At 41.1% G+C, this 15614-nt stretch overlaps 1 protein-coding gene across 4 annotated transcripts; it reads left to right on the plus strand.

The window, feature by feature from the left end:
* Nucleotides 1-22: 22 nt before the first annotated feature.
* On the plus strand, nt 23-15541 carry ankrd13d (ankyrin repeat domain 13 family, member D). 4 transcript variants are annotated; one of them, XM_061834030.1, is made up of 17 exons: nt 23-543; nt 618-876; nt 947-1082; nt 1166-1290; nt 2602-2647; nt 3801-3944; nt 3993-4209; nt 4466-4532; nt 4724-4805; nt 4948-5009; nt 6948-7078; nt 7161-7318; nt 7391-7504; nt 9552-9724; nt 12920-12999; nt 13260-13496; nt 14875-15541. In XM_061834030.1, the coding sequence occupies exons 2-17, from the start codon at nt 793-795 to the stop codon at nt 14936-14938; spliced, it is 1920 nt and encodes a 639-aa protein (XP_061690014.1). In that variant the 5' UTR covers nt 23-543; nt 618-792; the 3' UTR covers nt 14939-15541. The 4 variants fall into 4 exon arrangements, with proteins under 4 accessions (XP_061690014.1, XP_061690015.1, XP_061690018.1 ...); XM_061834031.1 differs by having other exon boundaries at nt 23-876; nt 950-1082; XM_061834034.1 differs by having other exon boundaries at nt 24-876; nt 950-1082; nt 4020-4209.
* The last annotated feature ends 73 nt before the right edge of the window (nt 15542-15614 follow it).

The following is a 15614-nucleotide window of genomic DNA, read 5'->3' on the forward strand; positions in this document are numbered from 1 at the left end:
TCGAATTCAGTATAGTGAACCTTGTGACCTGCAGTCAGCTGATGAACGGCTCCACCTACCACAACCAGGAAGAAAAGCGTGTCAAGCGACGCATTTGCTGCTCTGTCTCGTTCGAAGCAAGGATGTCGTTATCACGTAGATTTTACGAGTGATGCGCTTGGATTACAAATCGACGGGAGTTTATTGAGCGGGGTGATAAGCAGCTGCCGACAACACCGTCGGTGTCACACTTGAAGGAAGGCCGGATATATTTATTGAAACAGTGCTGCGAATGAGCAAGGCATGTGGGTGGCAAACCTCCACATCGCTCGGCGATTCCCCCCAAGGCAAGAAAATGAACGCAATTGAACTTAAAATGTACACCACCTGATGTCTTTTTTCTCCTTCACAATGGAAAAGTGGAGCAGAGAAAAACAATTATTAGCCAGTGATCCACGTTAGCTAGCTTACTAGCCGTTAGTTGCTCTTGCTATATCAAATTAGTGGGCTGAGTTCGCCAGGCTAACTCAGCCCACTAATTTAAAAGATACACACGACAATCAGGTTTGTTGACCTCGTCGCGTTAACAACGCAGATGTATTTGTTTTGTGACGTTTTTTTTTTTTTTTTTTAAACAGCGAACACCTTTTCCCCCTCCATCTTTTGGTAACAATGTATTTTGCTCCTGCTTTACTGAGCTAGCCTATTAGCTAACCAACGAGCTACCAGAAGTCGCAAAGTCCCATCACTCATAGTATTTTTTTAAAATATATATATATATAATACTGTTTGAGTGTCAAGCGACCGACAAAAATGGCCCAAGAACAGTTTCCTTTGCATTTCCTGGTGTGGAACAATCAGTATCAGGAGCTTGACCAGGAGATGCAAAAGAATGAGGTAGGTTTGTTTGCCATCAACCTGATGTGTCGCACTGCATTGCGCTGAAGCTGCTAATGTGTTGCTGCAGCAGAACCTTGAGCGGGTGGATCCGAGAGGGCGCACCCCACTGGAGCTCGCAGTTTCCCTGGGCCACCTGGAGTCTACCCGAGTGCTGCTCAGATACACAGCAGACCCGACACACTGCAACGCACAGGGGTGGACAAGTAAGTGCTCTGTTGTGGCCTCCTTTCTGCTGCTTTGGGGACTTGCAAGCGGTAAGTAAAGCGTCACTGAAGTATTGTTTCAGTTTTGCAGGAGGCAGTGAGCACCGGGGACCCTGAGCTGGTTCAACTGGTGCTTCAGTACAGAGACTTCAAACGAGCGACTGAGCGGCTGGCGGGCATCCCAGAGCTGCTGAGCAAACTACGACAGGTTAACTCACTAAAGCTTCAACTTTGTTTGGTTCTCCACACAATTGATAGAAACATGTCATCTGACACTAGCTCAGTTATTCCCAACCAGTATGTTGTTAGAGATCGCTCATAAGCTCTTTCTTGAAATACCAGTTATTCATTTTTTGTTCTGTGTTTTGCCTTGAGATTTTTTTTTTTAATATTCAGTCTGGCAGAATCCTTGCACCTCCATCCATCCTTCCAATTTTCCATCACGCTTACCCTCTTTAGGGTAATGGGTGAGTTGGAGCTAATCCCAGCTGACCTTGGGCAAGAGGGGACATGAACTTGTTGCCAGTCAATCCTAGGGCAAATAAAGACAAGCAACCATTCACACTTATGGACACTTTTGAATTGTCAGTTAACCTACCATGTTTTTGAGTGTGGGAGGAAACCAGAGTACCTGGACAAAAAATATGCAGGCACAGAGAACATGCAAATGGATTTAAACCCATGACCTCTCAACTGTGGGAAGGTGTGCTGCCCAAAATGACAGCTTTTCAGGAAATTTCCAAAACCCCATCTATCTTGAGTTCCTTAACACCACTTCGTTCAAAATGATATCATACCTTATAACGCTGTCATATACCGTTGTACAGTAACAACACAACACCACTCCAAAATCACATTGATTAAAAAAAATTCAAATGATGTCATTGATTAAATTAGGACAGCATATCAACCATGCCAGCAATGCACATCAAAAGGTGCTTTCGCGTCAAGCCCCTGACCCTTTGAAAGCCTTTAGTATGTCTCAAAATCGAGTGTCTGAAATGTGAGTCATTAATGATATACCGGTAATTCATTAAAACAGTGTCTAATTGTCAGATTTTAATCTCCATGCGTATTTACTCCATGCCTCATCTTCCTTCCACAAAAATGCATTGGAGTGATAGATTTTTATAAAAACAAGCCTCCTGAAACTTACGTACTATTTTCACTTATTGTCTAAAAAATATCGAGACGCTGAATATAGGCAGCAATTATTCTGCACAACTTTCACCGAACAAGAAAAGAGGCAGAGTTTTACAACACTTCCCCGAGATTTGTAGGAGTCAGATGTGTTCTCAATCTATTTTCATCACTTTAAATTGATCAATATCAGCCACAAATAACACAAGATGGTAACAAGCCATTAGTACTGTATTTGAAAAATCTGCACTTGACCATATTTGGGAATAGAGATGTTTCCACCTAATGGCGTTATGTAAAATAACCTGCCATGCATCAGTAAAGTTTGTGAAATGCCAAGTTGTCTGATCCTCTTGTTTCCATCTCTTGTCTGTTCCAGGCTCGGGACTTCTATGTGGAGATGAAGTGGGAGTTCACCAGTTGGGGTGACTGTGTGTTTTTGTTGTTTATCCTTTCAGCAAAAAGTCTCCTATGAAGACATGTGACAGTGTTATCATTTCAAACACAACTTTGGGTTTATTTTGATTTCAAAACAAATTTTTAATGAGAATAGAAATAATCCGTTGCATTTACCATTTTTTTTTTCATTCAAGTTTCTAATAAAGTTAACCCAAATGAATGTTACAATTAAAATATATTTCAGCAATGTCTTTAACTATAATGGCAAATTAAGGCTTAAGTAAAGGGGACTTGTGGTGAAGAATCTTTTTAACCAGTTAACTATCTTAAAATGTACAGCCAAGAGAACGCTTCACTTAAATTACAAAGTATTATGGGTAAGTTCAGAAATTCAGTCTCCTGCTCAGAGCGCAGTGTTCACAGAGACAGAGCACGCTCCATTTTCTATGACTTTACAAGCTCGAACAAGTCTCAGTCAGGGTGACAGAAGTGTGCTCCAGCACTCCGAATAACCCCCGTCACACTCCAACAATGCTGAACGTCCCAGAGCGTAAGAGTACGCTTGGAGCTCATTTCCGAACAAACACTATGTATATTTGAGTGTACTTGCGTCACATCACCATGTACTGTAATATTGCCTCATGTTTGTCTTTTCAAGCCTAAATCCTTTGAAACTCAAAACAGCATGGAGCGACACGATGTAATGCACAGTGGCCACTTTAGAGGCATTGTTTCTTTCAAAAGATTGGCAGCAATTCTAACGGTACAACCTTAAAACGATTTAACTTTAGTTAGAATTTAGTCCTCACGAACCCTCGACTATCGTTGGTTGTTTGGTAAGCTATAAACTTACTTGGCACAACATACACATGCTCAAATTGCTGCCAAGAGCTATACAATAAAGCTCTGCTTTCACAACGATAAATGTTCTCAGTGGTTGGTTTCTTCCAATGATTACGAACCCCACTGTATTATTTAGAGCATTTCCCAATTTTGTTTTGTTATTTAGCTAGATGAGAGGCGTACAGTATTGACACAGCTCTGTATGTTAGTGTCATTCCACATGTTAAAATATTACTTCGCTTGTTTTCTGTAGGTTGTTCCAAATATTATAGCTGTTGTGTTTACAGCACCTCTTCTTTGTTTAAATCCTGTAGTTCTTCTACCATTTCCCCTCAGTACCTTTGGTGTCTAAGGTGTGCCCCAGTGATGTCTACCGGGTGTGGAAAAGAGGCTCGTGTCTCCGCGTGGATACTACCCTGCTGGGCTTTGAACACATGACATGGCTGAAAGGACGACGGAGCTACATCTTTAAGGGTGGAGGTTAGTATGGAAAAAGTCTGATCCCACTACCTTCCCGTAAAACTTCAGGTTCCACCCTTTCCTCCACCCTTATAGATAATGGGGCTGTGGTCATGGAGGTGGACCATGAGAAGCAGGTGGTGTACACTGAGCCACTCGTCTTATCTCCACGTGATGCGCCCTCCCTGTTGGCGGCCATGCAGCCTTCACAGGAGAACACAGCTCAGAGACTCACATCGCCCATCGTCTCCACGCACCTTAACACGCGCAACATTGCCTTTGAGCGGTAAGACGCGTGTGCTGTTGAAAATAAACCCGTCTTTTGTGTTGTGCAAGGTACCAGAGGGTATCATGTTAGTGAGAAAATTCTTTGACTGCATAATTTAAAAGGGCAGTGTCAGTGATCTGCCAGTTTCTACAACAAGTGATATATTGAAAGGTTGAAAGCTTTGAGAGTGCGGAAAATTTTTTTTAATACATAACCGGTCTGTTGTGAACCGTATAGTGTCATAATATATTTACTTTTTTTGTTTAATCGTTAGTAACAAGTCTGGGATTTGGGGATGGCGATCTGAGAAGACTGAGATGGTCAGTGGCTATGAAGCCAAGGTGAGATTTAATTTTTAATATATGACTCTAAGGAGTGTTTTTATTTGCAAAGTAGGATTTACAGAACATTTAAAAAAAATCTTGTTGGCATCTAAATTACAGACTGAACAAATACACTGTTTAAGGTTGTACTATCTATTGTGGAAGTTTTTTTTTTTTAAATTTAGAAAAACAAATATGTTGATGATCAGGTTTACAGTGCGACTAATGTGGAGCTGGTGACTCGGTCAAGAACAGAGCATCTGTCAGACCAGGATAAATCACGGAGCAAAGGTGAGCTCACAGAGCAGTATCTGAAAATCAAATTTCAATAAAACCATAACAAGAGAGAAGCATAATTCAAATTCATCTGTCAAAGATGTCGTCTTTTTGACTTGATGCAAATTTAATGCCTTTATTAATATTTCCCATTCAGGTTCCAAAACTCCTCTGCAGTCCTTCCTCGGAATAGCTGAACAGCACACAGCTCAAAATGGGGTAAGCACCACTGCATCAAATTATCCCACCTGCCCTCCATGGCGCCTACTTGAAGAGCAGAACACTTCAGAAGAAGGGAGAACAAAATAATCCAAAAATATTTTTAGAATCCCATGGCTGGCACCAGGTCATGACACTCCATATGCATGTAAACAGTATAAAAATTGCCAAGCAACACTGTTTATTTAGCCAGAATATTGTAGCTAATTACAAACGTGGCTAAACCACTAGCCATACGTAGCCGGTCCTTGTTACTGGAACCCAAGAAGGTTTTAACGATGTGGATCCAATCAAAACTATCTAGTTGTCAATCAGGACGAGGGGTCAATGATTTGGAAAAATAGTATAAGTGCATTTTCTTTTCCTTTCTTTTTTTAAATATTGTGATTGTGATTTATTATGGATTTATTTATTTTTTTTGGGGGGGGAGGAAGTGTATCTTCAGCTTTTTTTAATAACAAAATCATTCTATAGTCAAGCTTTGAATGATGTTCCATGCACAGTGGTGACTTGAATTGGCATTTGAGTGGGTGTGTAAAAACAATCAGAAAATCTTAATTTTCTGGCTCATATCAGAACGAATGGCAAAAGCCATTTTGACTTACTGTGCCAAGCCTCGTTTCAAGTATCCATACATCTTTTTTGTTTTATTGTCACAAACCCTCTCTTTAGCATCTTGTCTTTTTTAACTATAAATTCATCTTTTTATCCATCCATTCATCTATTTTCTTAGCCGCGTATCCTCATAAGGATCGCAGAGAGTGCTGGAGACCATCACAGCAGTCAACGGGGAGGAGGTGGGGTACACCCTGAACTGGTTGCCAGCCAATCGCAGGGCACATCGACACGAACAGCAGCACTCACAATCACACCTATGAGCTATTTAGAGTGTCCAATTAATGTTGCATGTTTTTGGGATGTGGGAGGAAACTGGAGTGCCTGGAAAAAAAAAACATGCAGGCACGGGGAGAACATGCAAACTCAACATAGGCAAATCCGGGATTGAACCCAGGACCTCAGAACTGTGAATGAGGCCAACGCTTTCCAGCTGCGCCACCATGCCACCTCCATCTTTCTGTTTTAAGATAATTGATAAAGTACAAGACACTGAGTACACAGCATCAATCACCAATAAAGGCACACTCTTGAGGGCACTTGTGCAGTCGCTCAAGTGCTGTAGTGTGTTGGCAACTCACGCGATGATTGGACCACACTGCACAATGATCGACAGCCTTAAAGTAGCTTTTGTTCTGTGGTCGACTGAGCAGGTGTGGGCATTTTTGTCCACACTGGCAGAAAATGAAGCACCTTCTTCTTGATGTCGTCCCAATCCCTCCCACTTTTGATCATTGCATGTTATAATGGAAAATCAACAGATGCCAGGTCATGTGAGGTCGAGGCAGAACAGGGCCATGCCATCCTGATGCTTGTAATAGAAAAGCACCGTAAGTCACCTTTTGTCCAAATTGAAGTAAACCACCATACTTCAGTTATTGTGGATACGGCGGTGGATATGTTTGCCTTGGCCACCCGAAACTAGCTATTGGGCCAAGTCAGCACCATCACTGCTTGGAATGACACAACCAAACTGGTATTTATGACTTATGCATTGATTACAAAAGCAGCTCCAAGAACAGTGACTTGCAGGACTCTTTGAACATTAACAATTCAAACATACGTCACAGTGATATGCTTCAATTTGGTGCCAAGCAGCATTGGGTCTTCTCTTTCACCATGCACCTCTCCCCACAGCTGGGAAAGCCCAATGAGCCTGTCTGATTAGCCAGCAGAGGCTAGAGGCTAGACTGTGGCTCCTAACTCATTCAGTGACAATTAGAATAATTTTTCGAAACGGGGAAAACTCTAAACACTATACACACCATTTACACCTGTCTGTCACAGGACTTCACATTTCAGTGTCTCTCTGCATTAATGTAGAGTAATGTGTCCCAGTGTGCCAGTCCACATAACCCCACGGCCATCACAGCTGAAGAATACTTTAATCCGGAGTTCAACCTCAACGGCCGGGACATTGGACGTCCCATAGAGCTCACCAGCAAAGTGCAGAGGTACAACTAAGGCTGGGCCATGGTAATAAGACATGACAATGCACAAGAGAACTCAGCATTGTTCTGTTTGTATTATCTCCAGGTTTAAAGCTAATCTGTGGTTGAGTGAGACTCATCCACTGTCGCTGGCCGAACAAGTGACACCCATCATCGACCTCATGGCCATTTCTAATGCTCACTTTGCTAAACTGCGTGACTTCATCACGTTACGTTTACCTCCAGGTTTTCCCGTCAAAATTGGTGAGTCCATTTTTGGGGCTGGTCATTATTTACCATGTGATTCTGTGATTCAACTTCCTTTCTGTCCATCAGAGATTCCGCTTTTCCATGTCCTGAATGCCAGAGTGACCTTTAGTAACTTGTGCGGGTGTGATGAGCCTGTGAGCTCAGTGACTGTTCACAAAACTGAGGCCTCAGAAGAAGCAGGTATCTATTCACGTACACTCTCCAAATGGATCTGTGAAACACGGTAGTAAAACACAGAAAACATATATTTTACATTTATTTATTGTTATCAGTCCTGTTTGGCTGTTAAGTCCGGCAGAAAAGAGGATTTGTATCACTTTTATGCTGAAAGTGTTTTATTGTGTCGCAGGTCCGTTGTTATCACATGCTGCGATGATGTACTTACCGTTCCTCCCGGCTCCACACACCACCGACGCTATTGCATTCTCCATTGATTTTGCACCATAATTAAATGTATCTGGTGATTTAGGTCCATTTCTTCAAGCAGACTTTATTCCATGGTTGCCAATGTTCCTGCTTTGTTCATTGTTTTGATTCAAACTGCTTACCAGCAGCAAGCAACACCCCCACGCCTCCACAAGTGGAGAACAAAGACAGACTAGCTGATGACTTGAACACTTTTTGAAAAGATCACTTTCAAATCCCACATCCACCCAGCCACAACATGGAACTCTGACTTCTGCATTGACCTTTCATGAATAGGATGTGAGACACAGCTATAAACTATAGAAGATCAATAAATCGGTGGGCTCAGACCTTGTGTTGCCATCCTACTTCAAAGTCTGCGTGGACCAGCTATCGCTCCAGTCTTCATGTCTGGAACTGTGTAAAGTACCATCCATTTTTAAAATGCTCTACCATCATCCCAGCCCCCAAGAAACCTGGGATTTTAGGTCTTAATAACTACAGGCCTGTTGCTCAGAGATCAGTGGTCATGAAGAGCGCACTGTGCTGGATTACCTCAAGAGCCTCACAGGTAGCCTGCTGGAGCTTTTGCAGTTTGCCGAACAAGCATACAGGTCTGTGGATGACATTGGACTGAACTTCATCCTAGAACACCTTGAAGGCGGAGGGACTTACAGGAGGATCCTGTTCGTGGACTTCAGTTCTGTGTTAAACACAATCATTGCCGAAACACTCTTCTCCAGCTTTGTGTTTCTCCTGCCATCTGCCAACGGATTTAAAGCTTCTTGACGAGCAGGACACAACAGGTAAGGCTTGGGAACACCACGTCATCTATACGGACCATCAGCACCAGGGTACCCCAAGGATGAGTCCTCTCTCTGCATAAACTGTAAATCAACATAGCTGTCTGCCAAACTCCTGAAATTTGCAGACTACACTACTGTTATTGCCCTCATCAAAGATGAGTCTGCGTATAGACAGGAAGTGGAGCGGCTGGATCTTGGCTCCGGTGTACAACCTGGCGCTGAACTCACTCAAGACTATAGAGATAATTATGGAGCTGCCCCTCAGGCTGTCCAACTGCCCTGTGTCAACCATTGAGACCTTCAAGTTCCTGGGAATTACAGTCTCTCAGGTCAGGGCCTGAGAGACCCACGTCAACTCCATCCTCAAAATGGCCCAACAGAGGGGATAGTTCCTGTGGCTTCTGAGGAAGCACGGCTTGCCACAGGTGGTGTTAAAGCAATTCTGCACAGTGGAAAAATCCTCATGGATCTTCTGCATCCTGGTCAGCACCTCTTCCAGCTCCTTCCCTCAGGTTGGCGAAGTCAGACAATGCAAACTAAAACCAGCGGACATTCCAACACCTATTCCCTGCTTGCCATTACATTTCTATAGGCTTAGTTATTCTTGGTAGAGTTTTTATGTTTGAAAGTATTTACTGTCAAAATGTCTGTCTATTGTCATGCTAATGCAGCTCTAAGTACTGGACATAAATTCCTTGTTTTTTGACATACTGGGCAATAAAAAGAATACAAATACCCCACTGTCGCTACAATATCTTGAAGTGAGGTTTTAAAACAATTGTGTATGTATTTCTAATATTCTCATCTAGCTTTCTTAAAACATGACCATAAATGGAAGCAATCTTGAAGCGGAAGTAGATGATGTTTTAAGTAGTTGGAGGGGTCTTCAATATGCAGGCTCAGGGAATATTGTTCAGTTAGGTGTTCCATTACTGTGCCTAAATGGCAAAATTTGAGTTTTACTGAATCATAGGCAATTAAAGGTGCCTACAATTTCTTGAAAACTGTCTTCACAGGGGAATTGGCCACTCCCTTCCACTGTGATGTGGACCCATCAGTGTTTGAGCCCCCTGCAGACTACACCACCCTCGGTCCCGGGCGCAGTGAGCCAATGAGAGATGAGGATGACAACCTGTTGCAGTTTGCCATCCAGCAGAGCCTCCTAGATGCTGGTACAGAAAGTGACCAGGTCAGAGCTTAGAGCTTCATCTGATTGGCTCATTCGTTCTCACTGTCATCTTAGTGAACTGAATAAACAGAGAAGTTGCTGACTTTTGAACATCAATCAATGTATCCTGGCGTAGTTACCAGAAGAGTAGGAGTGGGACAATAATATCGGCCCTTGTATTTTTGGCTTAGACCACCCGTTAACGCAGCATGACCAAGTAATAATTTATGTACAGTGCCAGGAAAAAGTATTCACCCCCTAATCAAATTCTTATATTTCTGCATAGTTTCCCACTTTGTTTAAAATCATCAAACAAATGTAAATGAGGCAAATATATCCCAAGTGAACATAAAATCTTTTCATTTATTAAGAAAAAAAAAATGACGTGCCCCTGCGTAAAGAAAATAATTACCCCCATGTTCAATCATGGCTAATTACAATTTTTGGTTTATTGTCATTGATCACACCCAAGCCTGATTATCTCCAGACTTATTCAATCAAGAAATCACTGAAACAAAATCTGTTGCAATAACATTAAGTCAGGCAAAATATCTAAAAAGCCTGCAACAAAATTAAAGGAGAGTAATTCCATTACAGTAGAGAAATAGAGTAGTTGATTCTATCAGGAAAGGGTTACAAAGCCATTTCTAAAATTTTAGGAATCCAGCAAACCATACCATAAAGGTAGAACTGTGATTAGTGAAACTATGAATTCTGCTCTTTAACAGCAAGATAATGATCAAAAACATACCAGTAAGTTAACTCTTGAATGGCACAAACAAACAAAATGAAGGTTTTTGAGTGACATAGTCAAAGTCTAGACTTGAATCCGATATAAGTGCAGGGACATGACAAAGGCAGCTGAGGCAAGACGTCACGTACTGCAGAGATCAGACTACAAGACAAGTTGCTCTTTCACAATTGCACAATGTCAGATTATTGCAATAAAATCTTGTATTCCAATACCACTGCATCTTATTTTTTACGATTATTGGGCTTTACCTTGACAACTCAAATGAGACCACTCGTTACAGTGAGGATGACAGCATGAGCGGGTTGCGCCCATTGTATTATAAGAAGAAAACGGGAAAAAAACCTGATGGTGGTCAACGGTGCTCAGAACACCAAGCTAGTGCTAGTTGTGTGTAAACAATCTGCCGTTCTATTGATTACATGATCTAACAGGAGGACTGATTTCCAACTCTAATGGATCCAACGCACATTTATTGCAAATCGTAGCCACATCAATTGCTGTATGTACTGACTACCATCTAATAGGAGACCATTCATTTGTTGTCTGTCACTATGCCTTACTAGCATAAATAGATTAACAATTTTACATTATTTATTGTAGATATATATCTTTTGAGCCATTAAGTACACAGGTCTATGCCGTAAATGAACAGGTCATTTACTGTTAAAGCCAGAGGTTTACATACTGTGTGCAAAGACACACTTCATTTTTTGCCTCACTGTCTAAAGTCAAATCAGACTAAACTTCTCCTGTTTCAGGTCATTCAGAATCACCAAAATTATTTAATTTTGTTAAATGCCACAATAACGAGAGAGCGAATTTCTTGGAGAATTTTATTTTTTTCAAGGTCAAACGTTTGCAGACACAAAAGTACTGTCTTTACAAAACATTGGGAAGCCCAGATTATGAGGTTATGGCTTTGGGAGCTCCCCACAACATGTGAGTTGATAGACAACACACCTGGGGTTGTATTTAAGGCCACACTTTAAATACTCTGCATTCTTGTTTGAAATCATTGGAAAATCAAAAGAAATCAGCCAGGAAATCAAAGAGAGAATCTTGGAGCTCCACAAGTTTGGCTCATCTTTTGGTACAATTGCCAGATGCTTGAAGGTCCCACGTTCATCTGTTCAAACAATTTTACGTAAGTATAAACATGGAAATGTTCAGCTATTACTCCGCTCAGGAAGGAGAGAGGTTCTGTGTTCCAGGTATGAACTTCTTATGGTCCAAAATGTGAAAATCAACCCCAGAACAAAAGCTAGTGAAGATTCTGGATGACGCTGGTATAAAAGTGAAGAACAGTGAAATGAGTCCTGCACCGACATGAGCTGAAAGGCTACTCACCGAGAATGAAGCCATTACTCCTATGGAAAAATAAAAAAAATTTTAGTTTGCAAAAAGACAGCAAGACAAATATCTCAAACTTCTGGAGACGTCCTGTGATCTGATGAAACTAAAGTGGAGTTGTTTGGCCGTAATGACCAATTACATCTGGAAGAAAAAGGGGAACCCAGTAGACCTGAGAACACTCGACCAACTGTGAAGCGTGGAGGTGGGAGCATCATGTTGTGGGGCTGTTTTGCCGCAGCAGAAACTGGAACTCTTCATAAAATGGACTGCATCATGAAGAAAAAATACTACATGGAGATATTATTATTATGTGAGGTTGTTTTTCTTCAGGAGGGACTGGTGAATGTCACAAAATACAGTAGATGGCTTAAGGAAAGAACATATGGAAATAATGAAACAACATCTCAAGACATCAGCCACAACGCTAAAACGTGGCTGCAAATGGGTCTTCCAAATGGACAGTGACCCTAAGCATACTGCCAAAATGGTTAAAAAGTGGCTTGAGAGTAAAGTCGATGTCTTGGGGTGGCCATCACTCAGCCCTAATCTGAATCCCATTGAAAATGTGTGAGCAAGGCAACTGACAAACCTGACTCAGTTACACCAGTTCTGTCACGAGGAATGGGCCAGGATTCCAACAGAGTACTCTCAGAAGGTTGTGGAAGGTTGCGTAAAACCTTTGACCCAAGTCATGCACTTCAAAAGAAATGCTCCTCGATAACAAGCAAATGTTTGTAAACTTTTGACCTTGAAGAAAATAATGGAAAATTCTCTCATTGTTGTGGCATTAAACAAAATTAAATAATTTTGGTGATCCAGACTGACCTGTTTAGTTTGGTTTGACTTCAAACAGTGAGACAAAAAATGAAATGTATTTTTGCAGTGTATGTAAACTTCTCATTTCAATGGTAAATAGACGCATCAGTCCATCTTGTGATCAGATCAGTGATTGGTTCTCATTTTTGATCAGCCCCAAAAATCCTGATCGTAAAGCCCAATTGTTTGCCACAAGTTGACCTTCATAAATGACCACATGCTTTATCTTTTTCCACTTGTTTGACCAGTGTCTCATATTAATGCAAAAATAAGGTGTGGGTTAATTTTTTTAGGTGACCATCTGGGAGGCCCTCACCAACAGTCGTCCGGGACCCCAGTCACCCCTGTATGAGGACGACACTCAGCTGGAGAGGTGAGCTGACTTTTTGGTATGTCTTCTTGAGCTCGCTTTTTTTTTTTTTTTTTTTTTTTAAATAAAACCATGATCATACTTTGCTAATTTGGTAGCATAAAGGCTAGCTAAAGTCATTAAGCATTTGTGAAAAGAACTGTGATTATCGCTTCCTTTCAACTTACTCATGTTGGCAAGAACTACCAGGTATTCTTTACTGAAGCTCAGGAGTGATGCCTTTCTCTTTCCTACCCATTTCTTTTTTTTTTTTTTTTAAACAGGGCCATTCAGGAGTCTCTGTCTCTTTCTTTGGCCAGCAGAGGAAGGGGAGACGATGCACAAGCCCACAGCCAGCCCTCACTAGACTCTCATTTGGATCCCGTCACCAATTACCCTCTGTCCTACAACACAGAAAGTGAGCCCCCGTTATCGGGACACTTTGGTGGGGCAAGGGGCTTTGATGAGCAGCTGCGCATCGCCATGGAGCTGTCGTGCCGTGAGCAGGAGGAGATAGACAGGTGAGGTCCTGTTTTAGTGTTTATTAGCATTCAGACATGGGTATAAATACCATCAATTTAGTTTTATTCCTTTTCTCTTCTGGTCCATGTAGTTACACTGGACACTACCTTTTTTCAAAGCTTGCTATTTTCTCATTTTTCTAAGCTCACATTCACCTTTTCTGTGTTTAGGTATCACCTTTTCTGTGTTTAGGTAATGTTCTATGATGCCACCAGAAAGCACTGAAGCCCTGGGCAATTAAAATTCAGGAACTGGAATCAAGGGAGAAAAGTGGTGCCTTGACATTTGGGTTTAATTTGTCCCGTGACCACCACTGTATCTCAAATATTTTACCTTTTGAAATGAATGAATATATAAATCTTTGTCAGCCTCCATGACATTTAGGGGAAAAAAACGTTTTTAATAAGGGAAAAAAATAGCACTCCATAATATTATGAAAAAATATAGTAATGATAGTCAAAATTAATATGAATTAAGTTTTTGTCATCTTTTGCTTCAATTCCATGGACATATAGTGCTACTCCCTCTGGTATCCACACTTGCCCACCTGGGTACAGTGTAATATAGACTTGAATATTCATAGAGACGGTCACAGCTCCTCAGTTAACCACAATAATATTAATCATTCTTCTCAGAGGATAAAGAATATGTCTGTGAGTACAGTGATACCTCGGTTTTTTAATGTCTTGGTTTTTGTGCAAATTGGTTTGGAACGAAAATTTCAAGATTTTTTTGCACCGGTTTTCAAACGAAAATCGGTATTCGAACAGCCCAACCAGCTCACCAACGACGATTTGTTATTGTGCTTTCAAATGCACCCCCGAAAAAAAACGGAAAAGATGTAAAGCGCACGGCGCAACCAGTTGACTCACACATTCATCTGCTCGCGGACGTTTCCCAGTACTGTAGTGACTTTGTTTCTTCCAATTGAGCACCATTAACCCCGATCATGGCTCCAAAGAAGGCAAGTGGAACTGCTGGAGCTGAAAAAAGGACAGTGGTGCGTAAAACTGTCAACTTCAAGAAGGATTTGATAGCCAAGCCCGAATCTGGTGTGTGTGTTTCTGAGCTATCGAAGAAGTAGGGCATGGCGAAATCGACGATCAGCACCATTCTGAAACACAAGGATGCCCTCAAAGCAAGTTATGTTGCTCAAGGAGCAACCATGGTTGACCAAGCAGAGGCCACAGATCTTATCGGCACCTATAAACATACTTTCTCCTGCAGAGAGCATGGTTTTACTGTAATCTGTATCTAGAATTGTGATGAATACTCTACACTGCCCCCTATGTGACATTTTGATGTACTAACATTGAATTGTTATTCATGTAAAATGGACTATTTTTCATGTCATTTTGTTAATCTGATGTTTTTCAGGAAACGTAAAGAGGAAGAGGAGGAGCTAGAGAGGATCCTGCAGCTGTCACTCACCGAGATGTAACGTGACATGAATGAAGAGGCGGGTCGTCATTGTGCGAACACAAACTCCTAATTTATTGTGATTTTTATTTTTAAACCCAGAGTTGCTAAATTATTAGAAGTTTAATTTTATTTCTTTATCAGATGAATGTCCCTTAAAAGTGCAAGAATGGGTGTGATAGTGCAAACACTTATTCTGAATCACAATACAAAAAAAGGAGACGTAAGGGAGATGTTTTTAATGATTATCCAGAATTTGCCAATTTTTGCTGTCTTTAACGAGTGATGAATGGTGTAAATTCTATAAGCATGTAACATGATCTATGGTACTGATGAAGAAAAGCAGAATAAACCAACATATACAAATATAAGAACCTTTGAAACATTTGTTGACTCTGACAAGTGAATCATGAATGATCATCCTGGAATGTTTTTAATTTTATTTTATTATTCATTTACATCGGTGCACATATAAATCACCTTGAGGGCTATGTGTTAAACTGTACTAACTTTTAACTGTTTCATCATCATTGAGAGACTTGTTGCACAAATGTACTTCTATTCGCTTGGTATTGAGCTATTGTGCGTTTATATTTCCATAAACTGAAGAGGCCGTTAAATGTGATGACGCTCTTGCAGTGTTCTTTGAGTGTCCTTTTAAAAATAATGTCAAATGGCTAAGGCTATCGTATTCTTAA

Source organism: Syngnathoides biaculeatus, chromosome 11, assembly GCF_019802595.1.
Source record: "Syngnathoides biaculeatus isolate LvHL_M chromosome 11, ASM1980259v1, whole genome shotgun sequence".
Classification (NCBI taxonomy): Eukaryota; Metazoa; Chordata; class Actinopteri; order Syngnathiformes; family Syngnathidae; genus Syngnathoides; species Syngnathoides biaculeatus.